Here is a 15397-nt window from a genome sequence, read left to right on the forward strand (position 1 = left end):
GATGGTAGTCATCATCATCATGAACAGCAGCAGCAACAGCACAGCAATGCCTTGGTAATTGTGATCCTTTGTCCTCATTTTAAAGATATTTTAACCATGTGATGATTTAATGATCATCTTACTCTAAGTGTAAACAGTAATTCTTTACTCTTAAAAGGCTGCTCTTTTTTTTAAAATAACGAGACTAAGAGTCTACAGTCATGCTTAAAGCTCTGAGGGTTTGCTTAGACAGGACAGTGTTTTAAAATATCAACATCAGATGCCAACATGCTCACAGTGATAATACTAAAATGCTGATGTTTAGCACATATAATTTTTATCCATCTTAGTTTGAATTGTTAACATGCTAATTAGTTAACATAAAGTACAACTAAGGCTGATGGGAATGTCATCAATTTTGCAGGTATTTGGTCATAAACCAAAGGACATATTAAAATTCTGAACACGTTCAAAATTTTCGAACATGCTGAAGGAAAAGTCAGGGGCAACAGTTATTACAATTCATCCTCAAGGGCGACATGAATGTCAGCACCAAATTTAATGTCAGTCTTACAGTTGTCGAGACATTTCACTCAAAACCAGTAATATCAACCTGATGTTAACCTTGTGCCAGGGAAAAGTCAGGAGATCAACAAAGTCATTAGGAATCATCCTCTGGGGGACCGTGAATGTCATTGCAAATTTCATGGAAACCCATCCAATGGCTGTTGAGTTATTTCAGTGTGGACCAGAGTGGTCTGTATGGACGTACTGTAGCATTTCTAAAAATATGTTAATCAAATTCTTCTTCTTCACCATTATCACATTCAACATCTGTTAATTATTATTCACTGTTACAAACAAGATGACAAAATGACAAGATGTCAAAAATTAACATTTGTGTTTCATACCTGACAACCATACCTTCAGCCATATGAGGTGGGTCTGTGGTCACTCCACCTGCCTCCCTGGCTTGGCCTGGTGTGTGTGATAATAATGGCCCCAGACATGGATGACAGGATCTGCCCCATTCTGACTTGGTGTATCTAAAGCTTTCTTTGTCTTGACCTGGGCTTTATTGCATGGCAAGAGAGACAGATAAAGCTTGAAACACTGGCTGGTATTTTAGCTAATCTATTGTTCCTCAAGACTTGGCGATATCGTCAGCAGGTAAAGGTCAGAGAGACTGCAGCAGCCAATGAGGCTGAGTTAATCCCCGGAGCTGCTGCAAGTCACCAGACTTTTTGTGAAATGAACATAGGTCACTGGAATTTTTTGCAAATAAACAGGTCAGATCAGCATCAATTAAAAAGCTTCAACCCATTTTATCTTTAGTTATGGCAATATTGATCTGTTGGTTGGTTTGGTCAGTCCACCACTTGGTCCAGACGGAGTGCTTAACAACTATTACATGGATTTGCAAGGAATTTAGTAGATATTCACGGTCCCCACAAGATGAAAGCTAATGTGTCTGGCATTCCCCTGACATTTTCTGGTTTTGAGGGAAATGTCTCGACAACTGTTGGAAGGTTTGAAATGAAATTTGGTACAGACATTAATTTCATGCTAAGGATGAATTGTGGTAACTTTGGTGAACCCTCAACTTTACATCTAGTGCCATCATCAGGTCAAAATTTTAATTTATCCAAATGAGTGCAAAACTAAGACATTCCCATCGGCCTCAGAATGTTAGTATTGTGATAGTGAGCATTTTAGCATTATGCATGTGGTTAACATGCATAGTTTAGCATCTAGCTCAAAGCACAACTGTGCCTAAGTTAAGCCTCACAGAGCCACTAGTGTGGCTCTAGACTCTTACTCTTGTCTTAAGGTAGATCATTACTATAAACTTTACTTTGTTTTCTTATATTGCAAAAGGCTCACCAAGGGGCCTCAGCCAAACACAGACTAACCCCACCCCTCTGTTTTCAACTTTAAACTAAATACACATAATGCCATTCAATTATTTTAAAAAAGGTATAATTGAGCAAATATGTGAATCTTGGATCTTTTTGGCTGACACATTGACTTTGATGCTTAAGACTTCCTGGCTCATGTATCCACTGACTTACCCAGAATTTTCTGATCTATTTTCAGGATGCTCTCTGAACAACACCATAAGGCAACCTTCCTATATATTCTGCAGGGTTTCAGGTTCACATAGGAGTTGCTTGACACAGACTTGTTTCCCCTTGGGGACAAAAAAAGAAATCAGGACTCTTGAATCTTATCTTACGGTGGTGCCTGCAGTATATGGTCATAATGCAGGGCAAAAAGCTGCCAAGACACTTGAGGGACTCAGACAAGCAAACAGTCCGACAACTGAAGTGACGAGAGAAGATTTTACTGAGAAGTATCATCAGGATTAATGAATGTTACATTAAATACAGTATATCTGGAATTTGGTTTACTGCTCTGATAAGATGCATATAACAATGTGTTTGTTCTTTCCCTTTCTTCTTGACTCGTTTCTTTGTTAAAGTCAGCCACAGAACAAGCTTGAGTCTATAGCTCTTTATATTGACAACAGCAAAATGAGTAACAAAAATTTGCCCGATGAAAATGGTATAATTGTCTTTTCTCCCTTAGATCACAGCCAAGATCACGGCCACGCACACTGGGCGAAGAACCCTCAGGCAGAAAATCTGGCCAATCTTGCCTGGTCCTGGAGAAGATGAGGATAGATAAACAAAGACAAACTTATTCAGCATATCACGGAGCACATCACTGACAAGGGCCTGAAAAACATCAGAGGCATTGGTGAGACAAAAGGGCAGAGCCAAATATTCATAATGACCACTGGGTGTGTTAAATGCAGTTTCCTGTTTGTTCCCCTCCCGAATGCGGAGTGATGTGCATTTCTCAAGTCCAGTTTAGGGAGTAGAATGGTCCCTTGAAACAGTTCAAAAGCTTTGGAAATTAGTTTTTTACAGTGATGTTCAGTCCACAGAAGTTGATGCATGATTGTAGAGTTTGATTCTTCCTCTCTACGAAGAAGAACCTGGCCCCAGCTGAGGAGGAGGACGGACAGATGATGTCTACAGACAAGGATTTACCAATCTATTTCTCCATAGCCTTGGTTTCAGGTCTGCACAGAGAGAATAAGCGCTCCTTGGGGGTCCTGTTGAACACCTTCTTAATGTCCAGGAACATTAGAGAGGTCGGGAAAATCTGAAGTCTCAGAGCTGATGGAAGAGGGGGAAGTACCTGACTTTAAACAGAAACTATGGCAGTGAGAACTCCACCCCAGAATGGCCCCAGAGGTCCAGTGAACATGGGGGTTATGTCAGCATAACCAGGGGTACTACCTCAGAATGAGCAGCATCTGCTGAGTCAATGACATGAAAGTTAATGACTTCATGGCGGTTACCCGACATGCTGGTGTGCAGGGGAGCCGTGCAATGTGTGAGATCTATCCAACTCCAGCCTCAGCTGCACCACCATTCCCAGGGTCCCAAGGAAGTGGCAGTAAAGGCAGAGGTTACCTTGGAGCCAATGACATCGCTCCAAAGTTGGTTCCACTTACTTTTAGCAGCTGCAGTCAGGAGAGTAGTCAAAAACAGGAAGGCAAAACCAGGCATAACATGTGAGAAAGGCTGGAAGGCTATGGTGAGGAGAGCACATTAGATAATACGGCAGGGAATTAGTGGAAATGGGCCGGTATAGTATACTAAGAGCTGATTAGGGAATCGGGAACAGGTGAATAGGTGTGTGGGAAAGAGTCAGGTGGCGGAAAGCTGGGGTCACTGCAAGGCAGGAGGGAGTGGCAATGTCTGAAATGACAGGAGAGTTAGTATAAGGCAGGCACAGAATGAATGAATGAATGCATGAATGAACTGTGACAAGTGAGCATCACAAGTGGAGTCATCAGCAGAGAGAGAGAGCGAGAGTCAGTCTCTGATACCAACTAACTCTGTGTTACTGCTTAGAACTTAATTGAAATCAGTAATGGACTTAGGAAGATATGAATATGACCAGAAAAATGGAGCCACACATAGATTAGTTCATTGGAAATCATAAAAACGATGTCCTCCAAATGTACAAGATATATATCTGGGAACTGAAAACAACTCCCGCGGAGATTAACCTGCTGCTTCGAATGATTAATTAGTTATGACCCAAGTAAACTGTGGCTCGGTTAGTCTATGAAAAAAGAGGCAAGTGTTTTTTTTTAAAATCAGGAATAAGATTCTCATTTAAAATTAATCTTAAGATAAATGCCCATAGATAGGGGATTAAATTGCAAGATGGCAGAGAAGTTTATTGTAATAACTGAGAGACAAGGAGGCACAAATAAAAAGGAGAGGATTAAAGTAACAAAGAGAAATAAGGGGGGTGTACAATAAAGGTGTGTCCTTGCAAACACTGATAATGATTAGTAGTGGGTGTGGTCTCGTTTGTTTTCAGGCATTTTCAACAACATTCTTGTTCTCTGTTAAATGAATTGTGAACTAATGAGGATCCCGCGTCTCCTGCATATGTGATACCCCCACCTCTCAGATCTTTCATGATCTGCACAGCTTGTTGCCTTACATGTACAGATAATCAATTTAGCTGCATGGTGTCTCTTTCACCTCAGGAGCTTTTGATGGAATCTATGCGCCATTAACACGCTACTTGTCTCAACCACTTCTAAATACTGTCATCCCTGGCTCAATAAGTCAGCTCTGCCTCTGCCATGTCTATGCTTGAATACCAAATATTTTAGCGAAGCAACTGTTGTTAGGCTATCATTAGGCCTTTGAGAAAGATCAGCGCAAGGGTGTTGTGCAACTTTCTACTACCACTTCCTGTCACAGGGGGAACTTGGATGTGTATTGATCAAACAGCTTGACGTGAATGGTAGGTTAGTGCATGCTGAAAAGTCTATTAGATCACTGTTAAAACTCCACAAACTCCTGTTGTAGCAGTACACTTCTACATGTTAGATGTGGTACTTATTCTCATAAAAAAGATGAGAGACAGAAAGGAGAAAAAAAAAAAAGCTTTGACACTCTGTATGACCCTTTTAGCTATGTTATGAACTCAGATGTGAGTACATTCTGAGAACGTGCAAGAAAATCACTCAGTACTTTGAATTACAGCCAAAGCATAGTGTAATATAGAATATAAACCTGACAGTAATAAAATAAAATAATAAAATAAGAGCTCAAAGTCTTTTGGCTGCTTTGGCTTCCCTGTGAGTCACCCAGTCCTCCATGTTCCGCTTACCGGTATCCCTCCCCCGTTACCGTTAGAAGGTTTATAAGTTTGAAGTCTTATTATTTGGTTCCCACTGACCTATTCTAAATCTATCTAAATCTATTCTCTTGCTCAGTCCATCTTCTTTTCTGTCTCGGGCCGCTGTCTGGGGATAGCAGGCCTATGAGGGGTATCTCGTAAACAGTTTTTACTCTACATGGCGCTTCCTCATTATCAGTTTTGCATGCTGGGTTTTCGTGGAGGGCCATTTGGCTATGAGACAGGAGGCCTGCCAGTTGTTATTGGAACAGGGATGACCCTGAACATTTTTCTGTGGACTGCCCAGCAGGGTTTACAAGATGATTGTGGAAGAGTGATCCTTCACAGCTGAAAGTGAAAGCAATGAAGTAAGTGAAAAACAAAAAGCCCATGGTTTTACACCAGTGATTTTTCATGGAGAATCACCAATGTTGTGAGGCATACAGATTTTAAAATCTGCTCATGCCAGGCCAGAGTAACGGGTCTGACACTGACTCTACATCAGACTGATTGAAATTAAACAAACCGGCTGTGCTCTTTATAAACCAAACAGAGTAAAACTTTGTTAAAGAAAAACTCTGTGCAAAAGGTATTTTTTAATGACCAAAATTCCCATTGAGCACATTTTTTTTTAGAATCCATGCTTCAAATTACAGTAATGAAAGTTCCTGACATTCAGAGTTAATGGTGTCATTAAATTAAATAGAGTTTGGAATTTGTGGATACACACATGGTCATTTTACATGTAGTCTGACTGACTGTACGGACTAAAGGGTACACAAGTCACTAATTCTGGTTTTTGCTCCTGTTGAGCCCCCTCTTCTCACTCTTTGTGCACTGTGTATGTACCAGGTTGCCTTCAAGTACAGTACACACAGCAGACTACCCGTGGCAGACAAATTATATTTTCCCCAGAGCCAAGCAAACCAAGCAATAGCGATTTCTTAGCTGGAATATCAACTGAGCCTAGGTTTGCTGTGTGTCAGTTAGTTTATGGTAATTTGAATGCAAATTTATTTAGGAAAGTGCGACATGTAAACACAATATAAATTTGAATTATTAAGGTCTTAATGTAGGTTCTGACACAGGGCACCATACAAGACAGAATGTCTGGATTAGGTCATAATACTTGATGCTATTATCATTTCACACTTTATTGGGGCATATTCCCTTACAAGTTAGCAATCAATTAAATTACCACAAACCAGTGGTAACAGTGACTCAGGGGCTTTTTTTGGAGCAGTTGTTTGCTTGCCCAGTCCAGCCTTAGTTCCATGGCTTTTATAACAATCGTGTATAATATTTCATGATTTATGCGCAGAATTCAGACAGTTGCTTACCAGAGGAACTCTCATGTCCAAAGGTGATCTTAACCATGATCTTAATTTTACAGAAAAACATTTAAAAGAACATTTCTGACCAAAGAAATACCACACTATAATGCTTAATTAAGTATTTATGTTAATTTCACTCCATGTTACAGGACTTTTGCTCAAAAGTGAAAATCAAATTCTCATTTCATCCCAGCTCATCGGGGAGGATTAAGATAATATTTTCCCTCTATCTGACAGCAAATCTTGTTAACAGCATTTTTGTCAGCACCTTTGTTGATAGATTATTTGTGCAGCGCGGTGCTGATGTTGTTATGAAGAAGCGCTGCTCAAACACTGAATCAGAAAATTAAATCCCATTAATAAAAGAACAGAAGAGTCAGTATCCATCTATTGCCAGATGCCCTTCTGTCAGTATGGGATTGTTTTACCACAATGTTAGCGCAATTTATTTTTCGAACTCTCCGAGGGTCAGCTGCACAATTCATCTCCCCATGAATGTGCTCTTTATTCGAACTTGGCCTGGCCCAATTATTCCAAATAGTTAATGTTGAGGGTTTTTAATTGAATATTTACTTCATTTCGTTTACATTTTGTCAGTCCATACAATTTTCCATTGAAACATCAAATCAACAAATGTCCTCTTTAAGACATCATGATTATGGTCACAGTCATGATAGAATACAGAGAGACAACATATTTACAGCAGATCACATTATCACTTTTACTTGGTTGTGTTCTCCTGCAACATACTGTATAATATAACAGAGAAGGAACGGCTGGTGTTGGCATCAGTGGACTGTCCATTGAGAAAAGTTTCATTTCTTTGACTGGATGGCCTGGTTTCAATATACTGCACAGACACATAAGTCTGAAAATTTTATGTAAATTCTAAATCATTAATTATGTTGTTCACTCTGACACATCTACACCTATGAGGAAACCCTCAGCCCAGATATATGTTGTGTGTGTGTGTGTGTGTGTGTGTGTGTGTGTGTGTGTGTGTGTGTGTGTGTGCACACACGTGTAATTGTGTACAGTCAGTAAGAGCAAGAGAGAGAGAAACAATGATCATAAATTTCTTATTTTCCTATACTGTATGGTGCAGAAAATACAATATATGTGCTCAGTTCATGTGGGAGACAAGAATATGAATCACCTTAACTCTTGAGCCGCATAGGTTTCCACAGGGACAGCATTCACCTCACTAACTATACACTTATTATACTGAACTCTTAAGTCTACATTTGAAATAGTTTGTTTAGGTTTCATTGTTTTCTATTTTGCTTTCACTGTATCAAACAATGTACACAATAGCACTGAACAAACACAAACACAACAACTGGCCAGCACACCAGGAAACCTCCCCATTACTCATATCCCATTCATTTTTCCTTTTTTTTCCCTACAAAATCTTCGTCATAATTTACACTTGGTTTATCGAGGCAAATCCCTAACCAATTCACAGTCAGAGAGTTTTATAAGTGAAGTACTCATGCACTGTTGTTAGTGTTGGTAGCCTTCAATGGGTGTTGAGAATGGTGATGCAGATGCTGCAGCAAATGTTAATTGAGGTTTACTATTAGATATAACTGAGCTCATCTCAGACGGGGTCTGGGAGCTGCAACTATTAAAATCTCATTTATGACATATACATGACAGTTTAACAAGGGGGCAGTACAGGTATTGTCTTTCAGAGGCAGAGAGAGAGAGAGAAACAAGAGATTAACAGCGAGAGAGTCGCTGTACAACGAGTAAAAACATTTGCAGCAGATTGAATCTTCGAGCATGCAGTGAAAGTGGGTCGCAGCCCACTGGGTAGTCCATCATGATTATGTTGACATAAAAGCCAAAGAGATATTTGACTCTCTGCGTTGACAGGGTTGAGATGAATGCAACGTTGTGGTAAATAACTCCAGATTAATAGTGTTAAAGGCAGCTTTCACTTATATACTTTGCGAGTCAGTCATTCAATCCATCAGCTGCTCTGTCACAGTAAGCGAGTCATTCAGTCAGACATCCATTTGGACCAGCACAAGAACAGGTGGCGCCTCAGCCACTTTGGCCTTGCGACGCAGCAGATGAGTCAGGTTCCTGAAGGAGGGAGTGGCGTGGAGGAGAAGTTCCTTGAGACCAGCCCGAAACTCTCTGCGAATCAGGCAGTAGAGCACAGGGTTCAGGCAGCTGTTGGTGTGCGCCAAACACACAGTCAGGGGGAAGGCGTAGGCCTGCACGTTATAGAAAGCCTTGCTGAAGGGCACAAGGTCAAACTTTATGAGCACCCCCCACAGAGTCAGCGCCTGATTGGGAAGCCAGCACAGAAAGAAGGACAGGACAACGATGACAATGGATTTGGTCACTTTGGAGCGACGTCTTTGCCGGCCTTGCTCAATCTCCGGGCCTGCTGCACAGGCTATGCGTTGGGTGAGGATCAAGCGCAGTAGCAGTAGATAGCATACAGTGATTATGATCAGAGGAATAACGAAGCCCAGCAGAACCTTTTGCAGCTGGTATAGACCCAAAAGCAGCTGTGGATCCCAACTGCCTGAGTCTGGAAAGCGCACCAGGCATAGCTCCTCATCTGACACCTGGGCGCTGGTGGAGTAGATGGCGTGAGGCAAAGTGGCCAGCAGAGAGACAGCCCAGATGCCCAGGCTTGTCCACTTGGCCCTGGCTGCTGCTGTCCGCCGGCTGTGCATCTTCAGTGCAGAGGAGATAGAGTAATAGCGTGCCGCGCTCATAGCTGTAAGGAAGAATACACTGGCATACATGTTCATGGTGGTGACAGAGCTGACGATTTTGCACATCACACGGCCAAACGGCCAGCGGAAATCCAGGGCTGTGTCCACTGCCCAGAAAGGTAAGGTGAGCACAAATTGGAGGTCTGTGATAGCCAGACCCATCACAAAGCAGTTGATGGATGATTGCTTCTGCCGGTAACGTGAGTGCAGCAGATACAGAGCCAGTGAGTTTCCCACCAGCCCGAGTGCACAGACTATAGAGTAGACACATGCTATCATCACACGCACCACTAGACTGGAGCTGTCTCCTTGAAATTCCATGATAGATTCCTTGGTGAGGAGCTGCAGCCAGCAGTGCAGCGACAGGTTGCCGGTGGAACCACTGCTACAGTTTCCAGGGTTGTCCTCCTTTAGAATTTGCTGCTCACATGGCTCTGGAGCCAGTGTTTGAACTCCAGTCTCATTCAGCTGCATGGCTGGACTCTCTCGCTTACATACCACCTTTGGACAGCTATGTGTTGCAAAAAAGAGAGTAAAAAGTTTGCCTTAATGTCATTTAATGAGCATTCCTGGTGTGTGTGTGTGTCAGGTTATTTCCCACAGCGCAACAGATGCTTTCCCCATTCCACGATTATCCTCTTCTCCCCTCACCAGCACTACACACAGCTCTGCGCGCAACGTCTGTTTATAGGTTCCACGTGAACGCGCACAGCTCAGCCGCGCGGTCGACGCTCTCCTCCTCAACAGCAGGATGATTGGACCAGAGCGAGTTCACGCTCTGTTAGCCGTAGCCCCATCAAAGTCTCCCGGCGTGTCCGTCAGGGGTGAAGCTTAATGTATTTCGACACGACACCGGCAGCTGCAAGATAATCATGTTCGTACCTTGCCAGGTTTTTAAAGGGAGCTTTCGGAGACGTGGAGACAATGTGTGTAAAATGTGCCAAAGCGTGGAGAGGACGCATGTGCTGAAATCCGACTATACATTTATTACAGTCTTGTGTTTGAGGTTTTCATTCTACACATCTGATGAGGAGCTGCAGGAGGGGGATCAAGGACAAAACGTAAAAACGCTACAGTGAACCTTATTGGAGGATTCTTTTTTTTTTTTTTTTTTTAAGCGCAACCTCTGTATGAGCGTATTTTGCTCTGACTGTAAATTTCAACAATAGTAATAATAATAATAGTAGTAATAAACTTTATTTATATAGCCTTTTTCTTAATAGTGTTACGAAGTGCATTATGCAAAGAAATAAAACCAGACAAAGGCAAAAAAGAAACATGAGCACATAGGAAGTAAAAACAACAAAATGAATAAGATCAAATAAATGGGATTAAAACAGTATACATAAAAATCTGTTTCCGAAAGCTTTCAAAAAGAGAAAAGTTTTTAGAAAAGATTTAAAAGAAGCAAAAGACTTGGTGCGTCTCAGTTCAGTAGGCAGAAAGTTCCATAGTGTGGGTGGGGCTAATAACAAAAGCCCAGCCACCCTTTGTCACAAACTGTGACCTGGGAGTATCCACAAGGGCTCCATCGGGAGGGCACATACAAGGTCAATAAATCAGAGAGATACTTGGGTGATAGGCCATTTAAAGCCTTAAGAGTGACGAATAAAATTTAAAAATCAATTCGAAATTTAACAGGGAGCAAATGTAGGTAGGCAAGCAAAGGGGATATGTGGTCGTGTCTCTTTGTCCTGGTTATGAGATGAGCAGCAGCCTTTCGTACCAACTGGAGACAGTGAAGGGAGCCCTGGCTGACACCCCAGTGCAGTGCATTGCAATACCCAGGTCGAGAAGAGATAAGAGCATGTACAACTTTCTGTAAATCATGAACTGACAAAAATGACCAAATTTTAAAAATTATTTTGAGCTGGAAAAAACAAGACTGAACAATTCAATCAAATCTACCCCTAAATTTACTAGCAGCCTGCTTAATATTATTTGAGAGACCCCCAAGATTATTAGAGGGACCAAACAGAATGACCTCAGACTTATCATTGCTAAATTTAAGGAAATGTTGGGACATCCAGGATTTAATATCAGTGAGACAGGTTGTGACATTAGCTAGGCTGCTAGGATCTGTGGGTTTTAACGACATGCATAACTGAGTGTCATCTGCATAAAAATGATACAACAACATTGTGACATTGAATAAACTGGCAGCATGTATATAAAGAGGCAGCATGTATATAAAGAACAAAAGAGGGCCAAGAACAGAGCCATGAGGGACACCACATTTCAGCTGAGCAGTGGTCGAGGTAGAGTTACCCATGTAGTAAGCTACAAGCCATGTCCTTGATTCCTACTCAAGCCTCTAAGTGATGAGGGAGGATGCAATGATCAACTGTATCAAAGGTGGCACTTAAACCTAACAGAACGAAAAATGAGCATTCACTTCTGTCTGCAGTTAGCAGTAGGTCATTAGTAACCTCAAAAAGTGCTATCTTGGTACTATGACGTGCTCTGAAACCAGAATGGAAACTGTTAAATTAGGAGTCTTTAAAAAGGGGTGAATGATTGCATGTTCAAAACTGTCTGGAAAGAAACCAGAGGGCAGAAAAATGTTAAAATTTTTTAAAATAACAGGACTTACAGGGGAAAATACCTCCTTGAGCAGCTTTAATGGGGATGATGTCGGAAATGCAGGTGGAGTTCATGTGAGAGACTATACTCTAACATTGACATTGTAATGGGTTGAAACTGGGTAAAAGATGTAGAATTAACATGGGGAATGGAATGAACGCAAGGATCAGGCTGGATTTGGGAGGTGATTTTCTCAACCTTATCAACAAAAAGCGAAAAATCTTTTGGACAGCTCAACATCAGGCTCAGGAAAAGAAGTGGAGGGACCACTCATAACAGAATTACTTCCTTTAAAAAGAAATTTAGGATTGTGGTTATTTCTAGATATCAATCCAGAAAAGTAAGCCGATCTCGCATCCCTGAATGCTCAATAGGATAAGTCTTTCTTGCGCATTCTCTCCATAAGATATTTCCTTTTCACAAATCCCCATGCTGCTCCTTTTTAAGGAGGAAGGAAACCGGGTCAGGGGATTGCAAATTTTAAATACAGCATGAACATAAAGTTTACGTATATGTATGTATTGTATCATGTATGTGTAAACGTTTTAAAATTACAAATGATCCCAAACAAATACCAAATATTAGTTATTTATCTCATATATTTAGCTTAAAAATATTTTAGCGTTTAATTGAGTCTCCTATTTATCTCAAGTAATATTACATCAGGTTATAAATGTTAAAAACAAGATCAAACAGAGGATTTGTATTTTTCCCAAATAATCAAGCTGTTTAATGCATTCAGGAGAGTGGAGAGAGTTTTGCATAAACTCTTATTACAAAAAGTAAATCTAGTAGAAAACGAATCATAAGGGAGTTAATTAACAAAGGGAAACATTTAACGGAAACTTTAGTATCATATTCCCTAATGGACTGATTATAAAATGTTTTCTGGCTGTGAATTTGCATCATGGGTGTTAGATTAACTACGTATGAAGCCTCCTACTCTATCTGTGTATTTCTGTCCACCCAAATTGTATTGATATATGCTTCCTTTATCAAATGATGTGCTGCAAAACCACGGTCGTGTAATTAAAATTCACTTTTCTTAAGTACTTGTTGGCTGCCAGCTGGCATCAAGTGGAGAAATGTGCTGTGCCAGCTGTTGTAGTTGGTGTAGCGACCCAGGTAGACTTCAGAATATGGGTAGAAATCGTTTTAAACAAAATATAGTTTTCCACAGAGTATAAACTAACCTGACAAGAAGTATAAATGGTGTGTCAGCCTGACTTGGATACTGTTTCTTCTATCAAAGAACAGAGTTTTTGGAATCCCTTTCCTGTCTGTAAATAATACCTCCCTGTAAATTTTTTAGCAAATTAAAAAGACATGACTGGATGAGAAAAATTAATCTGCACTGTTTTAATCTGTCATGAAGTTTTCATTTTAACAATCCCTAAACCTCGAAATGCGCAAGCACTGACAGCATGCTTTTTTAAAATGTTCTAAGCAATCATATCTGTGATGTAAAATAAGCCTACATAGACTGATTACTAAGCACCTGACATTTCACAGGTTGCAGACCAAACCACTTTTCATGTACTCAGAGTTATTATGCAGCTCTGAAAAAATGTGGATAAAGCCGTCAGTAATTGCTGGGGCTGATATAAAGTAGCCTATTTACACATATCACTAAACTCTTTTTTTGTGTGTGTGTTATGTGCTTATTAAAGGTTTTGCATTGTAACCCCAACTCTATTACCACAGGCAGAACCCTCTATCAGACTTTAGAGGCTTGCCAAGTTAATTCTGCAGATTCCATATTCTCCTAGATGTTGTTTGTGTAATGTACTGTATACTGGCTGTTTACCCAAACCCGGCACCCATGAAATCAGCGAGTCGAGGAATGGCAGCAGCTGTGCTCATATGACCAAGGGTGTGATGTGAGGCAAAGTTACCTCTCAAAGCATTTTGGGATAGCAGCTGAAGAGGGCTTGACGAGCAATGTGATAAATTGTCGGGTGATATGTTATGGAAATTAGAGATAAATTCACCAGGAAATTTTGCAGTGATTTGCTGTAAAGAAAATAAAAGAAATAAAAACGTGATGCTGTGGTAGTTTGGGAAGTTTACTCAGGTGTGAATAAATGTCTGTGGTGGAGAAGATAATTACTGCCACCAAAAATACAGAAACCAATTCGCACCACACTTGGTGGAGGGGAGGGAGGGGGCATGGGCACTCGATTTGTTCAATTCGAGTGGGCATTCACTGTGATGCTCTCTATGTGCAAAGTAAACATGTGTAAACATGCAAACTGACAGTAGTAGGCATGTAATGAATGAAAAAAGAGAGCTAGAGAGAGAAGTTCAAACCCTGCTTACTTTCTCACCTCCGCATAGGTCTTTGATCAAGGCACGATTGGAAAGTTACAGAAATTGTTAGATGCATCCCTCCCAGTTCCAAAGCTGGAAAGGTGTGGGGAGAGAGGGCTTCCAAGCTCTTCTGATGAAGTATGTCGGTGACTTAATCACTCAGAAATATCACAAGTAGACTAATAAAAATAAAAATAGCAATATTTATTTCCAAAGACCTTTTCCAATATAATTTTACAAAGTGATTCACATTAAAACAAGATTAAGTAAAAGAAGGTTGAAAAAATAAAGTAAATAAAGGGGCTCTCTGCAGACCATGATACATTTATTTTCTGTTAACAATCTGGCAAATGAAGTGAGGCAATGTAGCTGATCACAACTAAAAATGACGAGCTTGATTTCACGTTAGGAGAGGGAGGTCAACTTTGCCCACCATTACTGTAAAATTTCAGAAGCTGTAAAGCGGGGATTTCATCCCTAAAAAGGCTTTTGCTACACTAATTTAGCCAACTCCCAAAACTCATCCATGCGGGAAACAATGAACACCAGCTTAACTCACTTCATAAGTGTATGCCTGACCAGAAGCAGCAAGTTATCACTGTTATTACTGACGTGCATGGGGTTAGTGATGCTGCCAATGAATCAGCAGAAACATTCTGTCATCCAGACAGGTCAAACAGATGTGATAAGGAGCAGCTAAGGAGGGATAGTGTCACATCTAAAGAGAAGACAAAGACAAAGGCTTTTATACAGCCTGTTCAAGGCGGGAATGTTGCACCTTTATTCTGCCTCACCCTTTCTGTATAAAAATGACAAACATGGAATTTGCGGGGCATTGTTGTTCCGGCAATAAGCCGGCAGTGGAGGTAGCCACAGAGCCAGATCGACGTCTTTGTAAAACGGAGACCCAGGATGGTGGGACAGGGGCGTGACATTTTGATGACGTGTTATGTGTGTGACCTGCCACCAGGGGACATAAAAATCTCTGAAGAAACAGTTAGCAGCTAACCTACAGGAACAAAGACGCTACTGTCGAAAATGTCTGCAAACTGGGAAAACCGCAAGGTCCGGGTGATCCTTACCCTCCGAACAGATGACAAAATCACCTTCCAAATAACAGGGATGGTAAAGGATGGCCCGTTATTAGAGAGGCTGGCAAGAAAGCTTCAGGAATGTCACCTTCCTCGGAACAAGATTCCTTTTATTTGTTTGCAAAAATGTACATTCCAGTTA

At 40.9% G+C, this 15397-nt stretch overlaps 1 protein-coding gene across 1 annotated transcript; it reads right to left on the minus strand.

The window, feature by feature from the left end:
• Positions 1-8542: 8542 nt before the first annotated feature.
• rxfp3.2b (relaxin family peptide receptor 3.2b) lies at positions 8543-9754 on the minus strand. Its single transcript, XM_040129268.1, has one exon. The coding sequence runs from the start codon at positions 9743-9745 to the stop codon at positions 8543-8545; it is 1203 nt and encodes a 400-aa protein (XP_039985202.1). The 5' UTR covers positions 9746-9754.
• Between the last annotated feature and the right edge of the window lie 5643 nt (positions 9755-15397).

The sequence above is a fragment of the Xiphias gladius genome, chromosome 6 (genome assembly GCF_016859285.1).
Source record: "Xiphias gladius isolate SHS-SW01 ecotype Sanya breed wild chromosome 6, ASM1685928v1, whole genome shotgun sequence".
Lineage (NCBI taxonomy): Eukaryota > Metazoa > Chordata > Actinopteri > Istiophoriformes > Xiphiidae > Xiphias > Xiphias gladius.